Here is a 27,986-nt window from a genome sequence, read left to right on the forward strand (position 1 = left end):
TCTTACAGGCCACCCTCAAGTCCTGGCCTTGTGGTTCCTCCTCATACCATGGACCTTTACTCATTCAAAGCAGAAGTAAACCATCTTTCTGACTTCTCTGTCTCTGACTTCTAAACCTTATTTTAAGATCTCCTGTATTTGTCTGATCTACCCATGGTAATCTCCCTTTTGCTTTACTCAAATTCATTTGATTAGGGACCTTAATTATATATGGAAAGTCTCTTTATCATTGCCACGTAATATAACTTAATCACCAAAGTGGTATCTCATCACATTCATAGGTCCTGCCACCCAAGGGTTGGGAATTATACAGCGTTTGTACATGAAGAGACAGGACTCTTGGGGGCCATCTTGGAATTTTGCCTAACTCGTGCATACACTTAATTGAATGCATGTTTTCATAAAAAAATAAAATTATAAACAGCCCAAACCCCAGTACTATATTGGTCTACATACCGTGTTTCCCCGAAAATAAGACCGGGTCTTGTATTAATTCTTGCTCCAAAAGATACATTAGGGCTTATGTTCAGGGGATGGCCTCCTGAAAAATCATGCTAGGGCTTATTTTCCGGTTAGGTCTTATTTTCGGGGAAACACGGTACGTTGTGTGCCCTCACACTGCAAAACAGGTAGATTGTGTGTGTGTGTGTGTGTGTGTTTATTTAATTGATGGGCTTCTGAGAAGTATGGTAGGCCTCCAAAGGGCTCAAATCAAATCAAACCAAAAAAATACATACTTATAAGCTGAAAGCAGAGGAGGAGTGGTGAGCTGTAATACCATGCCGAATACAGGCTTGTTCTTCAATCTCAGGACAACTTCAAGGTAGGAAAATTTAATCTCAGATTCCTGGATTAATCTAGGAACAATGGAAGAGGCTAAAATGGTTCCATATGAGTAAGTCCTTCTATCTATCAGCAGAAGCGAGCAAATCTTCTCCATCTCAGTGGTTCTGAAACTTTAGTACACATTAGATCACTTTTTAAAACAGGTTGTTGGGTCCCATTCCCAGAATTTATGGTTCAGGAAGCCTGGAATGAGATATAATCATTTGTACTTCTAATAAGTTTCCAGATGATACTGATGCTGCCGAGCCATGGACCACACCTCGTGAACCTCTTCTCTAAATGAAGCCATCCTCCATTTGGGCCCCTATTTCAATTTCCACATATTTCTACCAACGGTACATGAGCGCAGTATCAGGCATCACAAAATTCACATGGAGGAAAGACTCTATAATTTAGTCAGCACAAAAAACCATCTTGAGATTTAGACTCTTAAATAATTCAGAGATTGGAATTATCAGATACAGAATATAAATAATGTATTTTTAAAAGATAGCATTATAAAAACTTAGTAATTAACATGGGATTATATAATATATATTTGAAAATTAACCAAATATAACTGAGAAATTTTTGTTTAAAAGTGTATGTGGTAAAAATGTAAGGGCATCCACTAAACCTAAGATTGTATAAACAAACAAGCGACTAGCGGTAGAGAAACAAAACCTCAGTTAACTTGGTAAGAGAAAAAGACTCATACTTTAAAAAGTAAAAGAAAACTAAAACAAAAATGGTGGCAAAATCTCTAAATAGTTGGGTAATACAATAAAATGTAAATAAATTACTCTAGTTAAAAGAATGTTATAGTAAATAAGAAAAAAATTAAATTGCCTATTAAAAGGAGTATATATGAAACATAAGGACAAAGAAAGATTGAAGGAAAGTAGGGTTTCTCAACTTCAGTACTGTTGCCATTTTGAGGAGGATAATTCTTTTCTGTTGGAGGCTATCCAACATTGTAGGATGTTTAGCAACCTCCCTGGTCTCTCCCCAATAGCACAGCTCCCTAGTTGTAACAGAAGAAAAATGTCTCCATGCATTGCTACAGGTCCTCCGGGGAACCAAACCACTCAATTGAAAATCAGCAAAGTAAAATCTTACCAAAAGATATATCAGCGTATGTCAATGGTATTGTCATAGCTATGTACAATGTCAGATGGGTATTAGACTTGGGGGGGGGGTCATCACTTTGTGAGGTGTGTAAATGTCTAATCGTTATGTTGTTTTGTACACCTGAAACTAATTTTGAAAAAAGAAAAAAGGATATCAGCATAACCAGAAGAAAGCTGGATAGCAGTATTAATTTCAGGTGTGGTAACCTTTAAGTGGTAAAACATATTTTTAATATAGAAAAGTCATTAAATAATTATAAACGATGCAGCTCACCTGGAAACTATAGGAATTCTAAAATTCTGTGTGCAATTAGTTTTAAAATATATAACTCCCAAATTAAAATAACAAGAAAATTGACTAGTCCTTCATTACTTAGGATATTTCAAAACATATCTCAATTATTGATGAGTCCAGAAGACAAAAACATTTGTATGGATAAGGAGGATTTGAGCAAGATATTTAAAAGCTTCACTTACTTGATACTATATTATTAAAAATACTAAAATAATCTTCAAATAGTATTACAAAATACCAAACCTTGAAATTAGAGTACAAGTTTTTCTCAATCATACCTGGGATATTTACAAAAACTGAAAGTGTATCATTCTATAGTTCAGGTTTAACAAATTTTAAAGAGTTGATATCACATAGAATATATACTTTGATAATAATGCTAAACTAAAAATCAATTAAGCAAATATTAACAAGATCTCCCATACATTTGGAAATGTTAAAAAAAACACACTTTTATAGAGTCAGAGAATATATCTTATTGAATTCTGCAAATAAAGACTTAAAATACTATATATCAAAACATGAAAACATTCATTGAGAATCACGTATAATACAATCAAATACTGTAAGCAGTGTTTGAATATTAGAATTGAAGACTCAACTTAAAACAGCCACTGTGACTTCTATTGTTTTTGTTAGACAAACAGGCCTGCATGTTTGTTAAAGTTAACTGCATCTGTTGTATTAAATAAACACCAAAATTCCAGTGGTTAAGCAAAAAATAAATAAGTAAATAAACTTATGAAATGCAGCAAAAATGGTACTTAGATGGAAATAAATATTTTTAAATACTGATATTAGACAAAAAAATGATTTGAAGTAGATTAAACCAAAGAAATGTAGAGGGAAGATAAAATGAAAAAGAATAGAAGTTGAAGGACAGAAAACAAATATATAGACCATAGGCTCACTGAAATTAACAGGTGGTTCTTTGAAAAAACTGATACAATGGACATGAACACAAAGAAGTTGATGAGGAACAAAAAGAGAGAAGCCCAACTAAATAGTATTAGGAATAATGGGGCACAACCATATATCCAGTGGAGAAAAATGAGATGATGTCTTTAATAATTGGGCATATTATTGTAAACACTTGTTGTTTTACTTTTTCTATTGTTCCAAAAAACAGAGGAAAACACATTTAAAGCCAGTTACTTGCATGTATTTTGAGCTAAATATTTTTGTTTTTAAATTTTAAACAGCAATGCAGTGTTATCCGTGAAGAGTCCATCGGCAAGATTTCCTGATGGTAGCGAGGTCATGCAATTTTTTTCTGTGACGTTTCCAGGAGGCAGAGCCATCCCAGGCTCTCCCAGGGGAATTAACGCTGAGCTCTCCTGCCGCATCGGTTTCAAATCATCTAAACCTGTGTCATTTTTTACCAGTGTAATTTTCTGTGATGACATAGGTAACAGGTAAGATATTTTAATGTAGGTTCTTCTGTATCTGACAGCGAAGAATAAAAAGGTTTATATTTTGCACTATTGTAAAATGTTAAAGGAGAGACATCTGAAATAATGACTTTGGATATAAAGATTTTCTTAAAGTTCCAAATGCATTGTTGCTCTGATGAGAAACAGCATAATAGTAGTCACCAGCCTAACCCACACTGGATCCAGGCAGTGTGGGTTTGAATCCTGGCTCAGTTAACTTTGATGAAGTTACTGAATCTTCTGAGGCTCTCAGTTTCCTCATCTGTTAAATGGAGATAACTGATCTTATCTGCGATCATGAGAATTTCATTGAGTTAATGCTTATTGAGTAATTGGGCAGGAATTGGTCCCAAGGAAGTGCTAAATACGTATTAAATGAAAATCAGAAACATCAGCACAACGAGTTTCCAAACAGTATGATTTTGTTACATGTTGCCTTAACAGTCTCAGAGAAATTCAAATACATCTTTCTGAAACAATGTTTTTTTGGATTTCTTACCTCTTAGGACCAGAAATTCCACTTTTATACCCTGAGATGATTTCACTCACCAAGTGACAGAAGGCTAATGCGTAGAGCAATAAAGTTTGTTAAAAATGTTTATAGTGAGAAGCAGCATAGAGTAAATTGTACACTAAAGATTAATGTCAGTATGTTGATTCTAGGTGATAATTTATTAACTTTTAGTGAGGTTATTACTGTGTAGTATCTTTATTCCTAGTCAGAGGATTGATTGATGTGTTAGGAATGAGACAGGAGAGAAACAGATGCTGCTGGAATGTTGCATCCAAACTGAAGTATGGCTGTATCCAGAATGTCGTGCATGGAGTTCTCCTGAACTCCAGCTGGCATGTCTCTTTCTTGTAGACCCTGATGCATAAAATCTGTTAAACCTCTCAAATGCCCATTTTTCTCTTGATGCTAATAGTCCATCTTTTGTTGACATTTTAGAACAATTTAATGGCGTTACTTTTGGCTCCTATGAAGCACTGAGTTCTGTGACTCTGTCCTGGGAGACATTCTGTACATTACTAACCTTATCCATTAAAATTGAACTTTCCTTTGCTCTAGTCCATAAAGTCACACTCTGCCCAAAGTACTACGTAAGGACCACCTTGGAACTCACCAGTAAAAATCATGAGTAACGTATCCATGAATATCGTAAAGGTAATGAAGTCTCAGACCACATTAACAGGGTGTGGAAGGAAATAGATGAACTGGATGGCTTCTAGTGTTAACTGGGTTGTGATGCTGTGCCTTGGCTCTTGTCTTCTCAAGGGAAAGAATTCAGTCGAGAGACAGCGTTTTTGTGCAGGTATAGGGTAGTAAGTTTATTAGTAAAGGCGGATACACTCCAAGATGTGGAACGGACCAATCCCAAGAGAGGGATTGTAAAGGCCTCTCTTTACATTGTGTGAGGATTTTTATCTCTATAGGTAGAATTGCATCCCCCTCTCCCTTCTCTTTATTTCTTCCTCTTCTGCTGAGTGCCCAGTCCTCCCTTTTGGTTCTCAAGGCAGTTTCTGTCAATTTTCTTTTCAGGATTTGTTTGAGAAGCTCACTAAAAGGGTCCTGAGAAGCAGGATGTATACTCTGATAAGCGCGATGTCTTCCTCCCTTCTCTGACTTCTAACAACACATCGCTTTGATTTAGGGGTATGTGTCGGCCTGGAATCCTGCTGGCCCAGTAAAGCATCCGTGCCCTAAGTGAGGGCAGCTGCAAGGGGTCTGGACCCAAGTAGGAGCTGCAGCAAGTGGCCTCCTAACTGGGGCTAGGTCTCTCCTTCTCCTTCTCCTGTCTGTCTATCTACCTATCCTGTCACTGGAACAGGGGTATTACTGCCTCTAAGGGGAGCACAAACAGACTTCACCAGTGCAGTGAGGTTTGGTTAGCAAATGGACTGGTAAGAAGACCTGAAAACAGTTCCTAGAAGGAGGAGGGTGCTGTATTTGATGATTTTCTTGTCTTTCCTTTTTGTTGTTGTGTGATTCCTTTTAGCCTCCAGACTTGTTTGCTCTTACCTGAATTACACCGCCCTTCTTACCTTACTTTCCACTAAACTCCTTTTCAACCCTCAGGAGGCTTGGCATAAAGTAGAGCTATCGGAACTAATTTAGAAAGTTTGAAAATCATAGATGGGCCACAAAAGGCTTTTTCGTGCACCCAGATTAACAAGGAGCCAAATCCTGAGCACTCTCTGGAACCATAATACTGGCAAATTCTTTTCCTGATGTCTTGTTAACTCCTTTTCTAGTTTCTAGTGTGTATGACCATCTTCCTTCTCTTCTCAACACTCCAAAGCTGTCCTTGCCTTTCTCTCTCTGGGCATTCCACCTCTAATCCCATTGTGATAAATAAGATCTTCCAGCAAGAAATTCCTCCAGAGCTTCCCTTTCGCCTCAGAATTTTTCTTGGAAATAAGTTTGGCTCTTTCTTTGCTTTTCATCCATTTGTTATTCTTGTAGGTAATCCTTGTGTGCTCTGCCCAAGAGTTTGAATAAGCAAAGATGAAATAGAAAGGGGCCCTTCCTTGATGGAGGTCAGGGTAGTCAGCAAGGGAGACTCTAAATTAAGTTTTTTATGTACTCTTTGGTGTCAACAGAGGCAAATAGAAAATGTAACACAAAAGGAGTTACTAATAATATCCTGGGTGCTGGGGAAATCGGGGATGGCTACATAGGCTCCTGAATTAAATCTCAAAGGACAAATTACGCTTGCCAGTGTTTGTCCTGAATTGAAGCCTTTTATTGCTCCCGGTGTGTTCATATTGAAGTACAGTAAAAAATAAAACACTCATTTCTTCATGCTTTGCTTTCCTTTTCTTATATAAGACCATTTCATACTGTGGCTCCCCTGGGGTGGCTAACATGCTTGGCATTGAATTTTGCTTCCTTCTTTAGACTTGGTCATACTTGGATTGGTTCAACTGACCAAACACTTAAAATTATAGCTGCTATTGTTCCTGCTCGTATGTCTGCTGCCACTGATAATGGTCCTCTGTCCACTCATGTGCCCTCAGTTCAGAGGGTGTACACCCTGCTTGTCTTTTCCCCAAATTCCCAGGAAATCTGGGGATGGAGGTTGTATATATCCATGGAAGGGGTGGTGATGTGGGTAGAGTATTACAAGTGGTAAAAACATGTGATAGGTTTGGAGGATGAAGCAGCCTCATGTTTGGAGGATAATTTTGGCGTTTGTGTTTTGATGGTTATTGGCAAGGCAGAACTGAGAGATGATGCTAAAATTGCAGCAGTAGCAGGTTAGGAGAGTCTGACATGCTCTGCTGAAGTATCCATGAGTTCAACATAGAAGGAGCACCGGCATTTCATTGTGGAAATCAAAGCTTGGATAAATACAGGAAGCAGGAGGTCAGCGGTTATTAATTATACGGGTCAGGTCCTAGGTCCTAGGCAAAATATCATGGGATCCACACAACAGCCAGGAATGTGGATGCTTTTAGATCTTCATCTCTATTTTACAGAAAAAGTATCTGAGGCCCACAATGTGATAAAACTTGTCCAAGTTCACTCGGATATTAAGTGGAGGAGCCAAGAGTTTCAATGAAATTTCCATTTCCAAAGATTATTTCCTTAGTAGTCACCTTGTTTTAACACCACTTAGATTGTAGAGAATCATGTAGAAATTTTTATTGTACGTGTACTTTTTTGAGAGTAACACTGTCATATGTCATATATAAACTTTGCAAAGAATAAGTAAAAGAAATGGTATATTTTCCTGCTGCTTTTCAAGTCTGTCTCTCTCTCTCTCTCAACAAACACACACACACACACACACACACACACACACAATTCCATGTTTGATGTATAGTAATGGTAGTAATTAAAGCATACCCAATAAAAACTGGCATAGTATTTATTTTTATTGATAATATTAATTTATTGATGACACAGAAACTCATAAATTGTCTCCATGGTTATAACATAAATAAATGAATGTTTACAGTTTTACTGGAAGAGTCTGTGTTACAACTACCATCAGTAAACTCTACAGAAGATGATTTTTACTTAAATTTATTATTATACCACTCTTTTAGGTATTTTACATATGTACAACTCTTTTTAGGTATTTTAAAATAATAGTGTTGGCACAAGGCTTCAAATCAATGTAATAAATTGAAATCCAGTATCAAAGCAACTGCTAAAATGTTCCTTTGAAAGTACATGTTTCAAATCAATAAAATTTCAAAGTGGAAAACACATATTCCTTATAAAATTAAAATATGTATTTTCTTTTCGTACAAAAAATTAAACAAGCATATGTTTATTGAAATGCAATATGTCTTGTTTTAGAAGTTTATGGTTTTATGAGGGATTTTTGTGTCTGTTTATAAAATAGTTTAAGTGATATTAAGAATGGCTTTTGAGGAAGTCAAAGAATGCAATAGAAAATATAATTCCTTTCATTGCTGTTACGAATCATCAACCCCTATTCTAGGTTACCTTATTATCTTATGTCCTCATCAATTCAGCTGTTTTCTTCCTGACTTCCCTTATTTTTATTTTTGGTATATGAGGTAACAATGTAGGGGCAGGAATTCTGTTATCATGGGGGTGAAATTGCTTCGGATAATCTCCAAATCATTTATATTATGCTTCAGAATTGAAATTTGTTCTTATGTTTGCAGATGTATATTATCTGGGAATTTATACAGAGATCAAATAGATTAAGAGGTGCCAGAATGTTGTAATCCCCTATTTTGCATCATGATTTCCACTGTAGGTTGAGGAGAAGGGAACGTTATATCCTGAGGGAACTTGTCATTATGAGAATGAAGTGTTGTCACTTGTTCTTGTTTTACAAGTTCACTGTCTGGTACTTTACTAGATCTTGCAAAGAATGAAAGTTATGGCTTTGGGTGATTAACTTCATAGAAATCCTAAGAGTGCCAAAACCAGCTTAATGTTTTCCTATGATTAAACCCAAACACAGGGTTTTGTGGAATCAAGGGTTGATTTCAACTGCATGTTCCAGGTAACCAGGAGGTTAACATGAGTTAGCCATGCCTCATGGTTAAAACAGCCAACACGAGTTGAGAGTTCATAGTTAGAATTGTGGTATGTCAGAACTCTGAGGTCCTCCATACATTTTTTTCTTCATATAGTTTTTTTTTTTTAAAATCCCACAAGTACTTAACACATATCCATTATACTCAAAACTAATTCTATCTTCCCTAGGTTTTAGTACCCAAATTTAATTTGAATAACTTTAGAGCAAATGAAAAAAATCAACTGTTTTATAAGAGAGCTAACACAAGTAATTGAAAATTAAAATTGAAGCCAAATGAAAGAAATCCAAATGACTCATTTATCAACTAGATAGATGTGGGTAGGTGCTATTCAGATATCAGCTGCTTTTTTTTCCCTTTAGAGCTGTGGCTCTCGTGCCTGGACACTGAAATCACCTGGGGAGTTTAAAAAAGTACATATGGCCTCAGTCCAGCCTTCATAGACTGTGATATAATTTGTCTGGAAGGTGACTTAGGCATTGCAGATTTAAAAAGCTCCCCACATGATTCGAATGGGAGCTCAGAGTTGAGAACCCTGGCGCTCAACAGTTGCTCTCAAACTTTACCCTGCATCTGACTCACCTGCAGTGCTGGTTACAGCTTGGGCTGTACCTCCAGAGTTATGGTTTAGTACGTCTTCAGTGGGATCTGCACATTTGTATGTCCTACAGGTTCCCATTTGATGCTTTGTTAGTCTGGGAAGACGTTGAGCTTGTTGGAAACATAGAATTTCTAGTCTGAGGAATCAGCAGCATCTGTATTTTAAAACACTGCTCAGGTGATTCAGATGCACAGTAAAATTGGTAAAACACTGGACCTTCAAGACTGAATCAGGGCAAATGTCATCAGGAGGGATTAAACAGTGGGCCACTGGTAAATATTTGGCAGGAAATAACATTACCACTAGAAAATGGGGTTCCTGTGAGAATCCTTAGATTGTATACCCATCTCTCTTTTAGAGTAAGTTTGGTTTAGTTTGCTAGTACATTATCTAACTTAATCTGTTTAAGAGATCTACATTGTAAAGTATAATTCCAAATTTACAGCAGAGGAACTTGAAGTACTACAGTGTTTTGATCTTTTGGACCCCCATCCAGCTGTTGAGTGAAAGAACCTAGATTTGAGATCATGTCGCATTATCTCTATCACACAACTTTGCTTCCCTTTACCTTTTCAAGTCCTAGGATTTTATTGCTGTAACATGGTCAGTTTAGTAAGTAAACTGAATGAAATTATCTTTAAGTTTCGTTATGTCATGTGGTATATAATCCACCATGAATATGAAGATTTTGATGTATTAATGCAAATGAAACCACACATTATGTTCTAAATGACCAGTTGGAAGTGCATAGTAAGAGCAGTACAAGGATGTTTGGTAGGGGAGGTTGAACTAAAATCAGAGCTGCTGATTGGCTGGCACACAGTGGTACGTCCTTGCCAGTGGATACAATCTTGAAATATTTCCTTGCTAGTTGATAACCAGCCACTGTCCTAAGTGCTCATACCTGGTGCCTGATCTGCCTCAAACACTCCTTCTGGACCTTGGACCCACTCTAGACCTAGTAACTAAAGGGTTGATGCTGTCATAGCCACAATTGAAAGGATCCTGTACTATTTGGTTTGGGGTGGTGTCAGACTATAGGTAGTGATGCTATTGCCTAGAAATGCCGGGGGTACTCACTGGGGCATAGTACTTACGGCAGAGCCCTTACAGACATTTCTTCTTTCAGAGCCATTGTTGTGGCTGGACTGGCCCTTGTGGGTTTTGTTAGGATTGCAAAATGTGCCTCAAAAACAACCATCAGGGAATTTTGAAAAAACAAGGTTTACTAATGACAAGTCCTGAAGGGTCAATGGCAAGCGTGGGTCCACACAGTGAGGTGACCAGTATAGAGAGAGACAGAGAGTGAGCGAGAGAATGCGGGAGAGCCTGCGTGCGGTTCTGCCTTTATTGGGGTTGAGGGTGAAGTGCCTGGGGTTTCACGTGTTCACTCTTCATTGGTAAATTTGAAACATAAGAGTGTGAATTAAAGTGAGGGAAAGGAAAAGCAAGCAGATTTAGTGCTTAAAACAACATTTTTGTATATACAGTAGCATTTTATCAACCTTGTTATGGGTTCAAAAACATTTTTGATGCATAATAAAACTTGTTATGCTTACTCTCATTAAAATAATAGGACAATCATTTAAATTGCAGCCTTATTTTTTAAAAACATTCAATCCAATAAAAAGGAAATGAGGGATAGTGAAAGCTGATCCTAATTATTGTTTTACTCAGTGCACAATTCGATCCTTGTGTAGGGTATGCCTGGCAACTTTGGGTCTGTTTCTAGTATTTTTAAAAGTGTTTTTAGCATGCCTCTTCGAGATATCTTACTGTTTTTGAAAGGTAAGAAACTGCATCACATAAGGAAGACTAGAGAATGAATCAGATCCAGAGTCCAACCACATGGAGCATTAAAGCATGTAGGTTGGCAATGTGACCTTAGTAACTCTAGTGTAAGTTGTATCTGTTCTTTATGTGCCTTTCTGGGTTATTTAGATATTTAAAATAAGTATGTAAGGGATATTACCACATAGCGAGAAGCAACTTTTGAGGTATTCAAATTTCCTTTTATGGTAAAAAGAGCAGTTATTTAGACTTATTCATCTTTTGGAGACTCCATTCTTAGCACCATCTGCTGCCCATTGACAATGAGCAATCTAGAATTTTAGCATCATTATTGCTGAAAGTCAGGCTATGGGCAATCTCAAGAATATTTCAATAAACATTTATTAGAAATACTCAGTGTTGGAATATTGCATGGGAAACCTTGTCTGTCGTGGTTTGGGGGGCTGGGTTATGCATAGCACCATGTATTTTTCCAACTTTTTTGGTCTTGTATATATAGATAGAATAGGCAGTGATGGGGGAGTAGAATTTCTAAGCGGCCATGCTTTGTTCTGATACAATCATCTGTTTCTTATTCCTCGACCTAGTCTCGTGGAAGGCTGCTTCTAACGAATGGCACCTTCATTCTATGAAGAACATTATTTTCATAGTGGATCTGTTAAACCAAATCACAGGATTGTAGTACAGTCTCTACTATAAAGTAGAATGTTTATTTATATTTAATCCAAACATATAATACCAGTATATTATAGTAAACTATAACCAGAAAAATATTCATAATTATGATTTGCTCACCATTCACTTGTAGCAAAATGGTGGTGTTTAAAATTTGTGTAGAAATTGCAAAAGCTCAGACACTTCCAAGATGCTATTTACCATGTCTTCTGAGATTATTAAAATCATACTGCATTTAACACTATGCAGGTTGAAGAAAGAAAAGTTAATCATAGATGATGTAGTTTCTCTCTTTTCCTCCTTTTTCTTCTTTACCCCCAATCTCTTTGGAGCCAGTGATAATTGGTTGGAGAAATATATGTTCATTTAGCAAATATTGAACCGTGCTTAGAGATGTTTCATTTTAGAGGAAGTCCCAGTGTACCCTTTGTCTCTCCCTGAGTGGTTGCAGGCACCTGCCTGATGGCTGGGCCTCACAGTCCCTAGAAGTCACATGCCCATGCGGTCGGCTGCCACAGTTCTTTCCTGGAGACCCTATTTTAAACTGTGCTGACAGCTATAGTAGTTTTCCACATGAACACTGAATTGAAAATAAAATATATTGATATATTTTAATCAATGTTAATGATTTCAAATTGTGAAAGTAGCCCCTAAAGAGTGATTTTGAGATCTAAAAAATAGTTTACATCAGTTGCAGGATTGTTTTCAGATTGTTGAGCAGACTAAAAATGAGATGATTCTTGTAAAAAGAATTGATATATATTTAAAATATTTGCTAAACGAACATATTTCTATATTTGATGAATATCTATGGATCTCTCATGTGTTTGAAGAAGAATTCTCTGCCCTTACCTTTGCAAATCAGTGAAATACATTCACAGGTGAAGCATACTTCTATGGATTTATGCGCATTTAGATCAACCTCAAATGTTTTTAAGGTTACTAAATTGGTAAACAGCACATATTTGCTAGAATTATTAATGTTCAGAAATAGCAGTGTCTTGATGGGCTGCAGGTAACATATTGCAGGTTCCTGCAATGCCCAGAAGAGCTGCTGCAACTTGACTCCTTTTCCCTCCACTCAAGAAAGGATATTGAAAATCAAATAAGTGACAATCACATTATCATCAATAATCTTTTCAGTCTGTTTTGATCTCTTATAAATAAATAAATCCAAACTCTGCAACTTTATTACAGATTAACAAAATGACATTTGATGTCCTCACTTGTGATGGAGAGATTCTTTTGTCTCACCACATCATGGATGACCTTGATGGTTACAAATACACATTACAGCACCAGATTGAGTCCTATCAATTGACCTAACTAACATAAAAGTACTATCTGTAGTGAGCATTCGGTATTTAAATAAACATATCAGTTAACCCTTTTTGTGTGTAAATGAAGTTACATGTGAATTATTTTGCTAGCAATGATTGAGATGGGAAACGTGAATAGGTGTGGATAAGCAATTTTGGAAAGGTTGCTCAAGGATGTTTGTTTTGTGTAATACTAAAGCAAATACCGTCATCCAAAGTCATTTCATTATTTGTAAGTCTTTATTTAAATACTATATGGATAGCGACAAGCACTTGTCTTTGATGGTGATGGTGGGTAGTGGGTTTTAAAGTGAAAAACATTTTCAAAGGGCTGACTCAGATATTTTATTCTCCTCCCATTTATCACTTTATTCAGTCCTATAAATAGGAATCTAGGTGATTAATCCAGAATAGTGTTAGCTGTAAGCTCTTCTTTAACCATTCATAGCCACTGCCAGTTTTCGCAACACATAATTTTATAATATTTTAGCTGCCTTATGAAGAAAAGTTGGGACACACTAAAGAGACAAGCTTCCAAAAACCACACCCTGTAGCCCTGCCTCTTCTTGCTCTGCTCAACTCTCTGTGAATTAAAACCATGTTTAACAGGGCTGCTTTTAGAATGTAAGATCTGCCTATAAATAGTGTAGATAAGAGGAGAACCTTAATTAAGATGAGAAAGATATAAATAATATAATATTTCTCATGGTGTTTGACATAGTGTTGACAGGCCATCACTGTACTTCATACACTATTGCAAAGTGATAATATAGAGTAATTACCAGGCCATTTATCACACAGATTTAACATAGAAGCTTCAAATATCATTCCTAAAGTGATGAGACATAAGAGTCTCTTAATCTTCACTATTGATGGGGAAAGAATTAGAGATGTGTAAGTGGAGTATCAATTATCCACCAACTAAGGATCAGAGAGATGAATGATGCGACTTTTCACACCTTGTTTAATGAACTATGTGTGGTCACCATGCCATTCAATATCAAAGTTATGGTTTGTAAAGATATAATTTGCATTTTATTGGTTATTATCTGCTGTAGACATATACATTCTTACTTGACTTACTTTTTTTTTTCTAATTTAGATTTTTTTGTTGATTTTACCTTCTCTAGCATGTAGTTCCTTCATTTCTAGAATCCAGTAGTGTAGAGAATGATCAAATAGGACTAAGATAATAATAGCTGTTTGGATGTTGAGAAAGATATATGGTGTATGGCATATATATATATATATATATATATATATATATATATATATATATGCGTGTGTGTGTACATGGCTGATTGAAGACTAAAATTATCTTGATGCACTACTGCAGTGCAGAACTAAAACCAGTAAGGCAATGTGCTAGTGGTACAGATATTAAATATAGTGCTTCTATTAAAAAGTCAGTAGTACTAGGACAAAGTAGTCACATAAGTTAGGCTCAATATAATCTAAGAGTGTTTTGTTGCTAGTAGAAAGATAAGACAATTGCACAATGCTTTCATAAAATAGAATATATGTGAGTTGTAGAAGGTAATAGTACTACTCTCTATTGGTTGAATAACTTTCATAGTAATTGCTTTCAGTTCTTAGACACATTTAAAGGAGGACAAACACAAAACAAAAGGTCATCTAAAAAAGTTAGATGGTGTGTGAAATATTTGGCGACCTCGCAGTTGAAAAAACCCTTGACCGTTCTAAATGTTGAGAATCCGAAGAGAAGCCTTAGAGAAGATATGCTGTGTTTAAATATTTGAAGGAATGTAATAAGGATTAGACTGTTGATTTTGTTCCGTTTGCTCTGAAACAGAATGTCTGAAGTTACAGCTCTCCAGATATGAAATGGGTCGTTTCTGAGTCATGACTGTCACCCTAGTAGTGTTTCCAGAATAGTGTCATCTGAGGTTAGATACCTTTTGTCAGGGATGCTATAGAAGAAGAAGGTGCATAAATTAACTCTGAGGTTCCATCAACTGTAAAATTTCCTGAATCTGGTTATAAGTCTGTGTACTTACAAGCTGTGTTCTGGAGCACACTTGACAGTGAAATTGACCATCTCTGTTAAAAGCTTTAAAGGTAAATATTCTTAAACTATTAAAGTAGATACAGTAGGTGGTTAAGAAAAACAAAGTAGGTGGAAAGAAAAATGATGAATAAATCATGTCTTGATCCTTACAGGCATCCTGGATACTTAAAAAAATATTTTATTGTATTATATTTACTGCATCTGAAAATTTTATTTTATTGAAAGGCAATGTTTTCACTTTTAGGTTTTCACTTCCAGTTATTGCAGCAGCAGACAACTGCATTCTTACTATTTACCCTTATATGGCACTTCATCATGATAAGCAAGATATTGTTTTAAGGAATGGTAAGTGGTATATGACTATTTTCTCTCTAACTTTCAAAACTGTACATGTTCTTGTTATCCAAGGCTGTCATCTAGAAGTAAAATGACTTTAAAATTAACATATGTTGATTAAACTCCTGTCATTGTCAGGAGCCATGTTTAGTATTGAGAGTAGAATATGGCAGTGTCTCTTAAATCCAGAAGTTGACAGTCCAGTGAAAGGTGCATAAATACACTCATACAAACAAGGTGGAATGAAGAGTTTGGTGTATGAGTGAATTGAAATATTGGGAATGTTGGGGTGGTGCAGAGGTTAATGCTGATGTTGGGGGTCTGCCATGTCTTTATAGAAGAGATTACATTTGTGGAGAGCTTGACAAATGACTATCTTGGACAGAATGATTTGGGGAACGGCAGTATAGTAACAGTATGGGGGTGTGATGGGAGACAAGGCAGGCAGTGTAGGGATGGCGCTGCCCCACTGTGCCCTTTGTTCTGTAACAGGAGGGGCCTTCTGTGGTTTTTGAGGATCAGTGATTTAGAAAGGGAGCAATTGTTGGGATGTGAGATGAGTTAAGTGGGAAGGAGAGGGGACAGTAGACCTACTGGGAGTTGCTGCAGGGAAAATGGTGAGAGAAGCTAAGAAAAACTGAAGAGGAGCTACTAAGCAGGGAGAAATGTGAAATACAAGACAGAAGAGGATGATTGATGGAGTCAGTCTTCAGAGGAGGAGAAAGGATGGAGAGTAGGAAAAATTCCATCTGTATAGACTGTCATAGCCTTAAGTTTCAGTGCTGTGTCGGAGTTCTTTTCTGTGTTTTTAACGAATTTTCTCATTCTCCATTTGCTTCGTCACATGTTTACCACACCTATGAAACCTATTCAGTCATGTTCTGCCTCAGGCTCAGAGGATGACCTTTTCTCTGACTTTTCAGAAGAAATAGACCATCAGGCAGGAATACTCTGAACTTCCAAATACCAAGCATGCAATGGAACCCATTGTCTCTCCTGTCCCAAAGCTGGGAGACAAGACTCTCTCCTGACTTAGGCCATTTCTTTATCTGAATTCCATTCGCCAGGGACCTTGCTTAATCAATTAACCTGGCTTACTCTTGCCCTTCAGCTTCTGCCTCCCTCTTAGCTGCTTTGGGGAGGTTTGCAACAGGGAGGACAGGAGACAGTATTCTCTCAGTGGACAGGTTCATTCCCAAAGAGGAAAAGAGGGTGGATTCAGGCCAGGCATGCCTGATTTGCTCTTCCCAAACTTACCAACCAGATAAATCACTTAGTTTTTTAGAGAGACGAAGAAAAATACCAAAGGAAACCAGGCTTTTAGGGCTCCCTTTAACCAGAAAAAAATGTCGGGTGAGGAAGAAGCATTCTTTCGTTGTATGCTGTACCTGCACTACTCAGCAGCAGTTTATACTGTTGACTGTACTCTCTCACTGTCTCTCTCCCCCACTGCCTCTCTTCCCCCCAACACTTTCATCATACTTTCTGGGCTTCCACATACAATACTTCCCTGGGTCTCTTCTCACCTCTCTGACTGTTCCTTCTGAGCATATATATGTATTACAAATTTTACACACATTCTCAAAATTTAAAAGATTTTCCTGACTAATCCTGGTGTTATTTTTTAATTATTTTTTAATATAGTGGATAGGGTGGGTGGTGATTTCCAATAATACACAATAGAAAGAACAATGGATGAAGAGTCACAGAATGGGGTGGAAATTCTATTTTGTGTTTCAACCTCACCATTTTGCCATATGATTTTATCTTTAATTCTCAGCTCCTCAGACATTTGTTATTAAACAGAATGTGCCTGGTGGGGTGTAGCGGGGTGCTAACAATGCCTGTTTATCTATTTCAAAAGGCTTTTGTGAGGACTCACAGACCGTAAATACCTGGAAAATGGTGTTATTATTGTTTCATTATTATTGCTATTATCACTGTTGTTATTATTGCTTTATCACTCTTTTATATTTTTCACAATATCCTCCCAGAAAATGAGAAGGTACTATACAAAATATTGCTGTCTCTTTAAAAGGAGAAAAATGAATAAAGTTTTTATGTTTGAATGATAATTGAGTATGAAATATATGGGTTGAAAATAATGCATCCATTTGGGTAAATATTACTATAGAAAGACATCATGATTCTTAAATATTCTAAAAGGTCTTCAGAAATATGTATAATAATAATTTATAATATATACTTAGTGCTTTCCAGGCATTTGGTGCTCTGCTAGGCGCCTCATAATTTATTTCATTTCATCCTTTCAACAACCCCGAGTTTGATATTCTTATTGATCTCACTTTACAGACTAAGAAACTGAGTCATAGAAATGTTGAGCAGCTTGTCACAGGGGATTCTAACCAAATTTGTGAGACCTCAGAGGCTACATACTTAGTATAGTAGCTACCGGCTCTAGGGTATATTATGATCAATAAAGGTGAAATCTTAAAACATATTAAATATATCCAAAAGTAAAGCCGTGTGATTTACCTGTTATAGCTAAGGTGCCAAATAAAAAATCATTATATGAGTAACTTTATTTGAAGGGTACAGATGTGGGTTTGTATTCAACTACGTAGGAACGTTTTACAGTTTGGTGGTAAATTGAAAAGATCCTACCTAATGCATTCACAATGAACCATTCTATCATTGAATTCCCAAAGACTCACTTCTGTGAAGTCTATAGTGGCGTAACATTCTGGAGCCATGCACACCAACTGGGTAAAGGTTCTCTGGCAAATTCTAAATGGCTTTTTACTGAAAGATTGGAAGAAACTTAGTATATACCACCATATTTATATGTGTTATTGCTCATAAAATTGTCCTTACAGCAAAATCATGAGCTTTTAGAACCTTTGGTTTCATTTTATGGATAAAAACATGTGTTTCAGACAACTTGTATAAGATACCCATGGTCTAACAGCTCAGGCGCTGTGGTGCCAAGTTTTCAAATTAGATCTTTCTAACTGTACAGGCCATGCTTTCCTGAACAGAATTACATCTTGTTTAAGACCGGTCTTATATTAATTTTTGCTCCAAAAGACGCATTAGAGCTGATTGTCTGGCTAGGTCTTATTTTCGGGGAAACACAGTATGTGTATATACAGAGGGTGCCAAAAAAAGGTATATACATTTTAAGAAAGGAAAAAACTGCATTAAAATTACACTGATGGTAACCACTTTGAGCACCTCTTGTAATTGCAGAAGTCAAACGTGACTTGTGTTCATCTTTTGTTATCGGTATATATTGAGTATTACAACTTTAATACTGTTTTCCTTTCTTAAAATGTATATTATATACATTTTTTGGCACCCTCTGTATACACACACATTTATTATATAGATTTTTATATATGAAATTCAGGTGCAATAATTTAATAGTGAATTTACAAATGCTTGTTCGATACTCTTGTAGATCATTGACCTACTATGATCCAATGTGTCATTTGCAGATAAGGATGGCAGCCTTGTCAAGACTGGAAAGAATATTTCGTTTCCCTCCCGAAAAGCTGGATCATCCTCTCTTGGTCCTTCTAAATATAGCAATGCTGAGCCTGCAAAGAGTTTATTTATTGGTATGTGGCAAATATATAGTGTATTGCTGAAACCCAGTCCATAACATGATTTGTTTAAAATTATTTCATTAAAAACTTGGGTTTTTGCAAGTAATAAGAAATCCATGAAGAAAACATGAATTTGTCCTTAGTTTTAAGTGGGTCATCTGTTTGGGGAGCTCTCTCAAATGATCTAAAGTAGAGAGTCTCTAATGTTTTTCGTTCCCAGAATGTGTAGTATCTCAGTACTTTTCCTCTAGGCCAAAATATGTCCTAAGCAGTTCCCTTTAGCAAGTGGTTTGGTCCAAAAACCTAACAATAGTAGTTCATGTGATAGCCAGCAGATATTGTAGTTATATTTAACTCAAATGTGAAATATCCTACAGGGTCCCTCTGAATTTGCTGTGACATCCCAGATTCCGTCAGTCCACAGTTTGGGAACTGCCAAACTAGGGGTTTGTCTCCTAATTATCTAACTGGATCCAATGTTGCCTGTCTTAGAAAGAGATGAACACAGATAAATATGTGAATTTGAGAGTATTATTTGCAGTTAACTGTTCAGATATTCCTTTCTCTGGGTATGAGTAGTATTGAAAATTTTCTTTTTATTGAATGGACCAAACCAAATTAAATATTGCGAGGTTTTTAAATGAGTTGTGCTTGTTCCCCTACATAAGCAGATATTTTTTTGGGGAAAAAAGGATAAAATCATTTTATGTTCTTGAAAATTTCTCTAATTCAAAAATGTTTTGTATTGCAATGCTTCACTTGGGTCGAAAGCCATTTTGAATCTGAAGCCAATGTTTTGTTTCTGTAAGTTTTTCAGCTAAGATGCAATTCTAACAAGTAAAGCTAAAGAATTATTAAACTATTTTACATATATCATTGGAAATGAAAGGTTCCATTTGGGGACAGTTTTCACATACCATTATGGCAAGAAGAAAATTTAAGATTTTTTAAAAATTGAAATTCATTTATTTCTAAAGTATTTCTAGTGAGTATTTGAAAATAAATCTATTATTTTCTTTAAGGTAACAGTAAATTGACTCAATTTCTTTGAGAGCATAGAATAATTTGTGCAATGCGCTGTATGTCTCTACCTACAAATAGCAGTAGCTGACAGAATATTTTACTCTATGGTCAAATAACCCTTTTTACAAAAAAATGTGAATTTTAGGAACGGAAATAATACCTGAAAAATTGAATTTGGGCAAAAGTGAAACGTCAAAGCAAGAAGGTGTTAGATCAATGGTAAAACAGGAGAAAAATGAGCAGTTTTTTCCTGAAGAAGGAACGAAGGCATATGACTTATTTCAAAAAGCTGTAAATGCTGCTCAGACTTGGTTCACCCTCTTCGGCTGGTCGGAAGGACCCCATTCTCTCTCTATTCCAGAGACTATAAGAAGGTAACAGTTACATGTTTCTCTAAATCCCTTGCTTTGTATTATATATTAAAATATCTATTTATTGGGATTGTTCAAAGTGAAATACAATATTAAATAATTTATTCTAAACTGATAAATTATGAGGAGGCTAATAAGAAAAGCAAAAAGATGCAAATGTACATTTCTTTAGTATAGGCGCACTATTTCATTTTCTCTAAGCATCCAGCGATTTTAGGCAGGTACTGAAAATCTCTGAACCTCAGTTTCCTCGTTTGTCAAGTACGAAGGGTAAACTGTGGGTAGGAAAAGCCCTTTTAAACTTGAAAAAGTGGAAATGCCATAGCTCTCTATAAATAAAAGAAATATCAACCCTAGATCTAGGGTATCATCCAGTAGACAGTAGTATTAGTGAACAGTTTCTTTGACACTATCTTCTCTTTGACAATACATTTACTTCACTATTTCATGTGTTGTTGTATTACTCAGCATGTCTAAAATAATTAAATTGCATTGGTTATGTCAAGCCACTTAATGCTGTTGTTAATTTAAACAGGAAGTTAGGCATCTCCCTTATTACAGCGTTGGTGGTATAGTGTTCATTAGAGCTTCTCTGTCTCCTTTCTTTCCAGTTCTCCTGGGGAACTTGCTAACACATGGGGCGAATGCTAATCTCTAGCTAGAAGGGCTATATTAGAATTTTTACATCTATTTTCAAGAGTGAGCTAGGTTACATGTTATTCCTATAAGTTAACTTTTCCAGTTTTTTAAATTAATAGGACAATATCAGCTTGATAGAATAAATTGGCTAATAGCTCATCTTTGTCTGTAGTCAGAGAAAATTAATGTGGTAGATACCCTGAAAATTTACCAGCTTGGTCATGAAATCTTCTGACTCCGGGGAATTTTTGAGGAAAGTTATTGTTAGAACTTTTCAGTTCCCTGTTTTGGTGTTTGTTCTACTGAAAATTTTACCTATTTTGAGTAAATTGTAATGATTTCATTTTGGTGCAGATCATTGATCGGGCATTTAAAATTCATTATTTAACCATTGTGACTACTAATACTGTTTGTATTTATAATTTTTTCCTTGTTTACAATTTTATTTTCTCTTGATTATAGATAACAACACTTTACTTTTATTTCTAATATAACAAGTTCTTGGATTAATTTGTCTGTTTCTATATTTTCTAAATTATTTAATGCTGTTTTGTTTATAATTTACTTTTCCTTTAAATTTAAATTGTATGCTTAATTATTTTTAGGTCTATAAATTTATCTCTTTATTCCACATTAGCTACATCCCAGAATTTTTGCTATTAAGCATTCTCATTTTTGTTGTTTTTTTATAGAGCCTTTGATTTTAATTTTAATTTTCTATATTTTTATCATAATGATTGCTAATTTGTTGTATAATATGTTATTGCATTCACTGATTATTTACTTGCCTATTTACATTAATTGTTGGGTATTTACTTATGTTACTTTTTTCTATATTTTCTTAATGTAAATTATAGCAAGATTAAACATATCTGTTTATAAATGGTAACAGACATTTCTGGATGTTACAGAGGAAGGTTTTCAGAGGTGGGGTCACTGGATCAAATAATACAAGCTTCTTAAAATCTCTTCTAATTTTGGGTGATTTTCTGGTGTGTGTTTCATTTTACTCCCACTAATGAGTTACATTGTCAGTCTGGTTGTTACCTGATGGATTCCAGTACTTTGTTATTTTGATACGTAAATGAGAAACAGCCTAAGTCATGGGGTGCTATCTGGGGAAGGACAGTTCTAGAGGAATATGGGGGCCTCCCCAGCCCTGGGAAGGAAGCTGCCCACAGCGAAACAACTTTGACTAAAGATAAACTTTGTCCAAGTAACAGTGTTATTCAGTGCCAGTTCTTAATTTGGAATCTTTGGCTCACGGACTCTCAGGCTAAGAAGATAACTTCCAACATCATGTATTATTGTCAATTCTTGAATTCCCTCCTCAGTGTCTCTTATATTGCTCCATCATCTGGAATCATTCAGTGTTTTTAATAAGACTGATGTCATCTTTTGTGAGTACTGTGTTCATTCTCTCAGAATTATTTTATGGTTCCCATTTCTCTGCTAATGTATTCTGTGATTTATTGAAATAAAATCTGAGCATGGGGTTTCTTATATCATTTAATATAGTTGACATTCAGTGGGCCCTTTCATTTAGAAAACTCATCTTTTAACTGTTCTTTCCTGTATTTTTTTTCTGCTATTTCTCTGTTTTCTCTGTTTTTTCTTCCTTAATCTCATTTTAGAATGACGGTGTATCTGCATGTCTGATCTTTTATATCACTCTCAATTACGTCTTGGTTTTCATCTTTTTCTACTTCTGCTTTCTTATACTAGTAGATCTTCACTTCCTCTTTCAGTCTTCTATAACAATTTTAAATTAGTATGTACATTTTTGTTTTGTAAGAACTCTGTGTTTCTCTATTTTTTCCTTCCCTCCCGATCTATTCTCTGTCTCCTCTTCTCCTCCCTCCTTTCTTTCCTTCCTTCTGTCTTTTTCTGTGATAATAGCATCCTGTTTTTGTGTTGAATGCATGCCTTCTCAAATATGTCTTCCATGTATAGTAATCATCATAATTACTGTACCACAGGTCGCTTTCTCCCTCTGTATCTGCTGATTCTACACTTGGCACCTCTCTTATAGTCCTTTAGGGAAAATGGCTTCCTTTCCCCCTGTAGCCTACTGCTATGTAGTCCATTTTGATTTATTCCTCAGTACAATTCCATCCATTCTCTGTCTTATAGATATTCTTCAAAGTTTCTAATATAATAATGCTCCTTTTCCCAATTTCAGTCTTGTGATAGGTTTATTCCCTTTCTCCAACCTTTCTGACATTTCAGGTATGTTTTGAAATGGAGAGAGGAAAAGCACGTATGCTTAATTTATTATCCTGAACAGGAAGTTACCCTTCATTCTCATAGTTTTCTACAGTTTTCCTCTTCCATTTATCTTCTGATAGTTCCAACTTAATGACTCATCATTTCTGTTATTGATTTCATTATTGTGGTCTAATAGTCTGTCATACTGAACTTGCTTTGCAATATCTCTTACCTTGTTTCTTTAAAAATAATTTTGTGATGATATTTTATTAATAATAATGGGTAATATGTATTGGACTTTTACTGCGAGCAAGGCATTATTATATGTGCTTTGTGGGTAGAAATTCATTTAATCTGTATAACAGCCCTGTGAGGTAGATACTATCATTAGCCCCATTTTACTGATGAGAACCTGAGGCATGGAGAGAATAAATAACTTTCCCAAAGTCAATCACCTGATAAATAGCAGAGCCAGGATTTGAACCTGAGCATTTCACCCCCAGAACTAATATTTTTAAGCATCATCCCACTTGTGAATTATGGGGGTTCAGATTAAGATTTAGGAAACTTTTAACATTTGAAAGACATGAACTCCACCATTTGGCATTTTGGTCTTTGGCTTTAGGCTAGACACTACAAGCACATGTGGTTAGGTACATCAATTCAGGGAGATGAAGAATATACCGTGTTTCCCCGAAAATAAGACCTACCCCAAAAATAAGCCCCAGTTAAGATCATCAGCCAGATGTTATGTGCATTTAATATATTATGACGATGTTCCAGAAGAAGATGACATGACTGTATTTGAATAAATGTAGATTGTTGAATGTGAAAAAATAAGCCATCCCCTGAAAATACACCCTAATGCGTGTTTTGAAGCAAAAATTAATGTAAGACCCGGTCTTATTTTCAGGGAAACATGGTAGTAGTCTAGAACTGAGGGAAGTTTTGTAATCCTAATATTTACAGGATAAATCTAGGATTTCAGACCAAGTGAAGCTTAAACTCCTGGGCAAGCAATAAATTATAGTGAAGTGTCATGTATGTTAATGGGGAAAGTAGAATTCCCTGATCTTACATGCAGTTACCCCCATCTGGAGAGTCATCCAATACAGAATGTATTACCTGAAAAGTGGAGTTAATTATGGTGTGGTTATCAAAAAATTTCATTTTCTAACACTGAATATTTTTTGACATATTTATGCATCACCTTTCTTGAACCTGAAGATACAGATTGTCAGAAACGTTGCTTTATTGGTGTGTTAGCTCAGGTAATTTCACTCTTTACAAATACCAATTCACAGCAGTGCGGCAGTACAGTTCATTTCATTTGTTGATTTGAGATATATTTGGGCAGAATAGCAGAAACCAAAGAAATTATTTGTGGTTACCTTTAATTGATTAATTATTAGTCTGTTTTCAATTCTTAGAGGCCCTTAGATATTATTTATTTTCAGCCTTTTCCCAAATCACCAAAAGATGGAAATAGCTGTTGAAAAATATCACAAAACACAATTTATGTTTCAGAAGTCATCAGAGGAAATATAGTAAAGATTACAGTCCACTCACTTCAAATTAGATGAATTGTGGGAATTAACATTTTCTCCACACACCACTGGGAAGATCTCTAACTGATCACATGATCATTTAAATCATACTGGAAATACCACTTCATCTGGGAAGAGTGGGTTTTTCCAGTACCTATCAGTGCTAGTCCACACTTCTATTCCATCTCCTTGCTAGCATCCCTCAAGCCCCCTACCTCCTGTGTCCTATTCCACCTTCTAAGGCAACAACTGTTTTCCTGAATTCTAACATCAAAGATTAGTTTTATCAGTGTTTGAACTCCATATAGGAATAATCATACGGTTTGCATTTTTGTTTGTGTCTGGATTTTTTAATTCATGAGTAGATTATTTTTGTACATTGTAAAAACATATAATATGCAAATAATCACTTTTTTCTCTTTTCAATCCTTATATCTTTGATTTATTTTTCTTGTCTTATTACATTGGCTAGGATCTCCAGTTAAATACTGAATAGTAGGCATCCTCCTATTAATCACAATCTTAGGGTGAAAACCTTTCAACATTTTTCATTAAGTATGAGGTTCACTGTATGCTTTTTAAAGAAACTCCTTACCAATTTATAAAGTTAATTTTTGTTTCTGGTAGTCATGAGTTTTCATAATGAAAAGATTGAATTTTTAAACTATAATTTTTCTTTTAAGTTTAGCTTTATCTGAATTGCATATTTTTATATGTAATATATTATTTCTATCCCACTCATACTTGTTTCTAATTTTCAATATGCTTTATTTTACAAAGGTCATTTAGAAGCTTGCATTTGGTGATTTTACTGTTGATATTTAGCATAATTTCATTGAGGCCAGAGACTAGCCTCTTTGAAACTTTTGACATTTGTTTACTGGCCAGCATTTATTTAGCTTTTATAAATATTTCAACTGGAAAATATTGTGTATTTTGTAGTTATTGAAAGCTGTTTTTCATGTATGTACATTAAACAAAGTTTGCTTATTATACTCTTTAAATTATGTGTATATATATCTACTGATTTTTGAATTATTTATCAATTGCTGGGATAAAGTTGTTGAAATCTTTACTTATATTTGTACATTTGGCTACTTCTTTTTAATTCAGTCATTTTTGCTTTATATGATTTTAAGTTGTACCAAGTGCATTCAAATGTGCAATTGTAGCACCTGTGTGGTTTATTAACCTTTTTATGCACATGGGATGTCTTTCTTTGTATGTAGTAATGCTTTGTGCCTTAAATTCTAAGCTGTCTCATATTAATATAGGTACATCACTTCTGGTTAGTATTTACAAAGTACTTTTGTCTTTTAATTTGACTTTATGGTTCATGTAAATTTAATGTAATTACTATACATTTGAATGTCAATCTACAATGTTTTTAAATTCTATTTTTCTGCCTGTGTTCCCTTTCTCTCTTTCTTTTGCCTTCTTCTGGATTGGTTAGACATTCTTTTCTTATTTCTTGATTCATCTTCTAATAGTTTAGAAGTTTAAATGCACTTTTTAAACTTTTATATTTGGTGTTTAGGAGCTTCACTGTGACATGCCTAAGGTATTTTAATGATTACCTTAGACAATACAGCATTCATTCTTAACTAATTAAAGCCTTGTACTAATTCATAATTTTATTCTCTTGTTTGATGTAGCAAGAATAGATGCTATTTTAACTTTATTTTCTTTCCTTTTGTCATTTGCTATTGTTGTTATATACTATATATGTGTGTGTGTACCGTGTTTTCCCGAAAATAAGACCTAGCTGGACAATCAGCTCTAATGCATCTTTTGGACCATTAATGTAAGACCCGGCCTTATTTTACTATAATATAAGACCAGGTCTTATATAATGTATATAATGTAATGAAATGAAATGAAATGAAATGTAATATAATATAATATAATATAATATAATATAATATAATATAATATAATATAATATAATACCGGATCTTATATTAATTTTTGCTTCAAAAGACGCATTAGAGCTGATTGTCCAGCTAGGTCTTATTTTCAGGTAAACACAGTATGTGTGTATGTATATATATATATACCAGGTGTGCCCAAAAAAATGTATACACATGACTTGTATTCATCTTTTGTTATCAGTATATATTGAGTATTACAATTTTAATAGTTTTTTCCTTTCTTAAAATGTGTATACATCTTTTTGACACCCTCTGTATGTATGTATACATATATCTCAGATATTATTATTTAATCAGTCAGTATTTGCTCATACATTTACCAGTTTTATTGTTCTTCATTCCTTTTGTATTTTTGATCTTCAGTGTAAGATGATTTTCTTCCTTTCAAATAATTCTCTTTAGATATTTTAATTAAGGTCATTTGGTAACAGATTTCTGTATTTGTTTCTAAAAATAGTTATATTTTTCACCTTTATTCTAATTGTATAGGTTTTTGTTTTTTTGGTGTGTTTTTTTTTTGTATAGAATTCTAGGCTGGCAGTTATTTCTTCAGCATATTTAAGATATATTATTTTCTAGTATCGCCTATTGTTTCTATTAAGAAATCATTGAAGTTCTAATTTTACACTTTAAAGGTATTATCTTTTTTAGAACACTTTTAAGATTTTGTCTTTATATTTGGTGTTTAGGAGCTTCACTGTGACATGCCTAGAAAAGTTTTCTTTGTGATTACTTTTATAGGGGTTGATAGTGTTTTTTTTCATTTGTGGTTTGACTTTTATTGTCAATTTTGGAAAGTTCTCAGCCACTGTTCTTTCAGATTATGTGATTGCCCCTTTCTTTTGGGCTCCTCTCCTTCTTTGTTCACTTTTCTGTATTCCATCTTTCTTCCCTCTATATTGCAGTATGGATTCTTTCCTATGGCCTATATTCCAATACATGAATTCTCTTTATTTGATTTAATCTGCTGTTAAACTCATTGCTTTCATAGCTTTACTTACGGGATTTGCTTATTTCTAAATTTTCCATTTAGTCTTTTTTATATCATTTATATGAGGAATTCAGTAACACAATTCTCAATTTTAAACATAGTACATACAGTTAGTTTAAAATCTGTATCTTACAGCTGTAATATCTGGGGCCCTTGTTTGTTTATATTGTTTATTGTTTCTTTCCATTTGCATTCATTCATCTTGTTTCTTTCTTCTTATTTAGTCATTGTCTGGTTATGTTGTAATT

General features: G+C 35.0%; 1 protein-coding gene across 1 annotated transcript in view; it reads left to right on the forward strand.

Moving 5' to 3' along the window:
• Window positions 1–27,986, forward strand: part of CFAP47 (cilia and flagella associated protein 47) — a 372,118-nt gene that overhangs the window by 116,228 nt on the left and 227,904 nt on the right. Inside the window, exons 26-29 of the mRNA XM_088794865.1 lie at window positions 3,453–3,665; window positions 15,368–15,468; window positions 18,918–19,040; window positions 20,197–20,425. Of these exons, the coding sequence (XP_088650991.1) occupies window positions 3,453–3,665; window positions 15,368–15,468; window positions 18,918–19,040; window positions 20,197–20,425 (666 nt within the window). The remainder of the gene's footprint in view (window positions 1–3,452; window positions 3,666–15,367; window positions 15,469–18,917; window positions 19,041–20,196; window positions 20,426–27,986) is intronic.

The sequence above is a fragment of the Rhinolophus sinicus genome, chromosome 18, assembly GCF_057876585.1.
Source record: "Rhinolophus sinicus isolate RSI-liver-muscle chromosome 18, RSI-T2T, whole genome shotgun sequence".
In the NCBI taxonomy this organism is placed as follows: domain Eukaryota; kingdom Metazoa; phylum Chordata; class Mammalia; order Chiroptera; family Rhinolophidae; genus Rhinolophus; species Rhinolophus sinicus.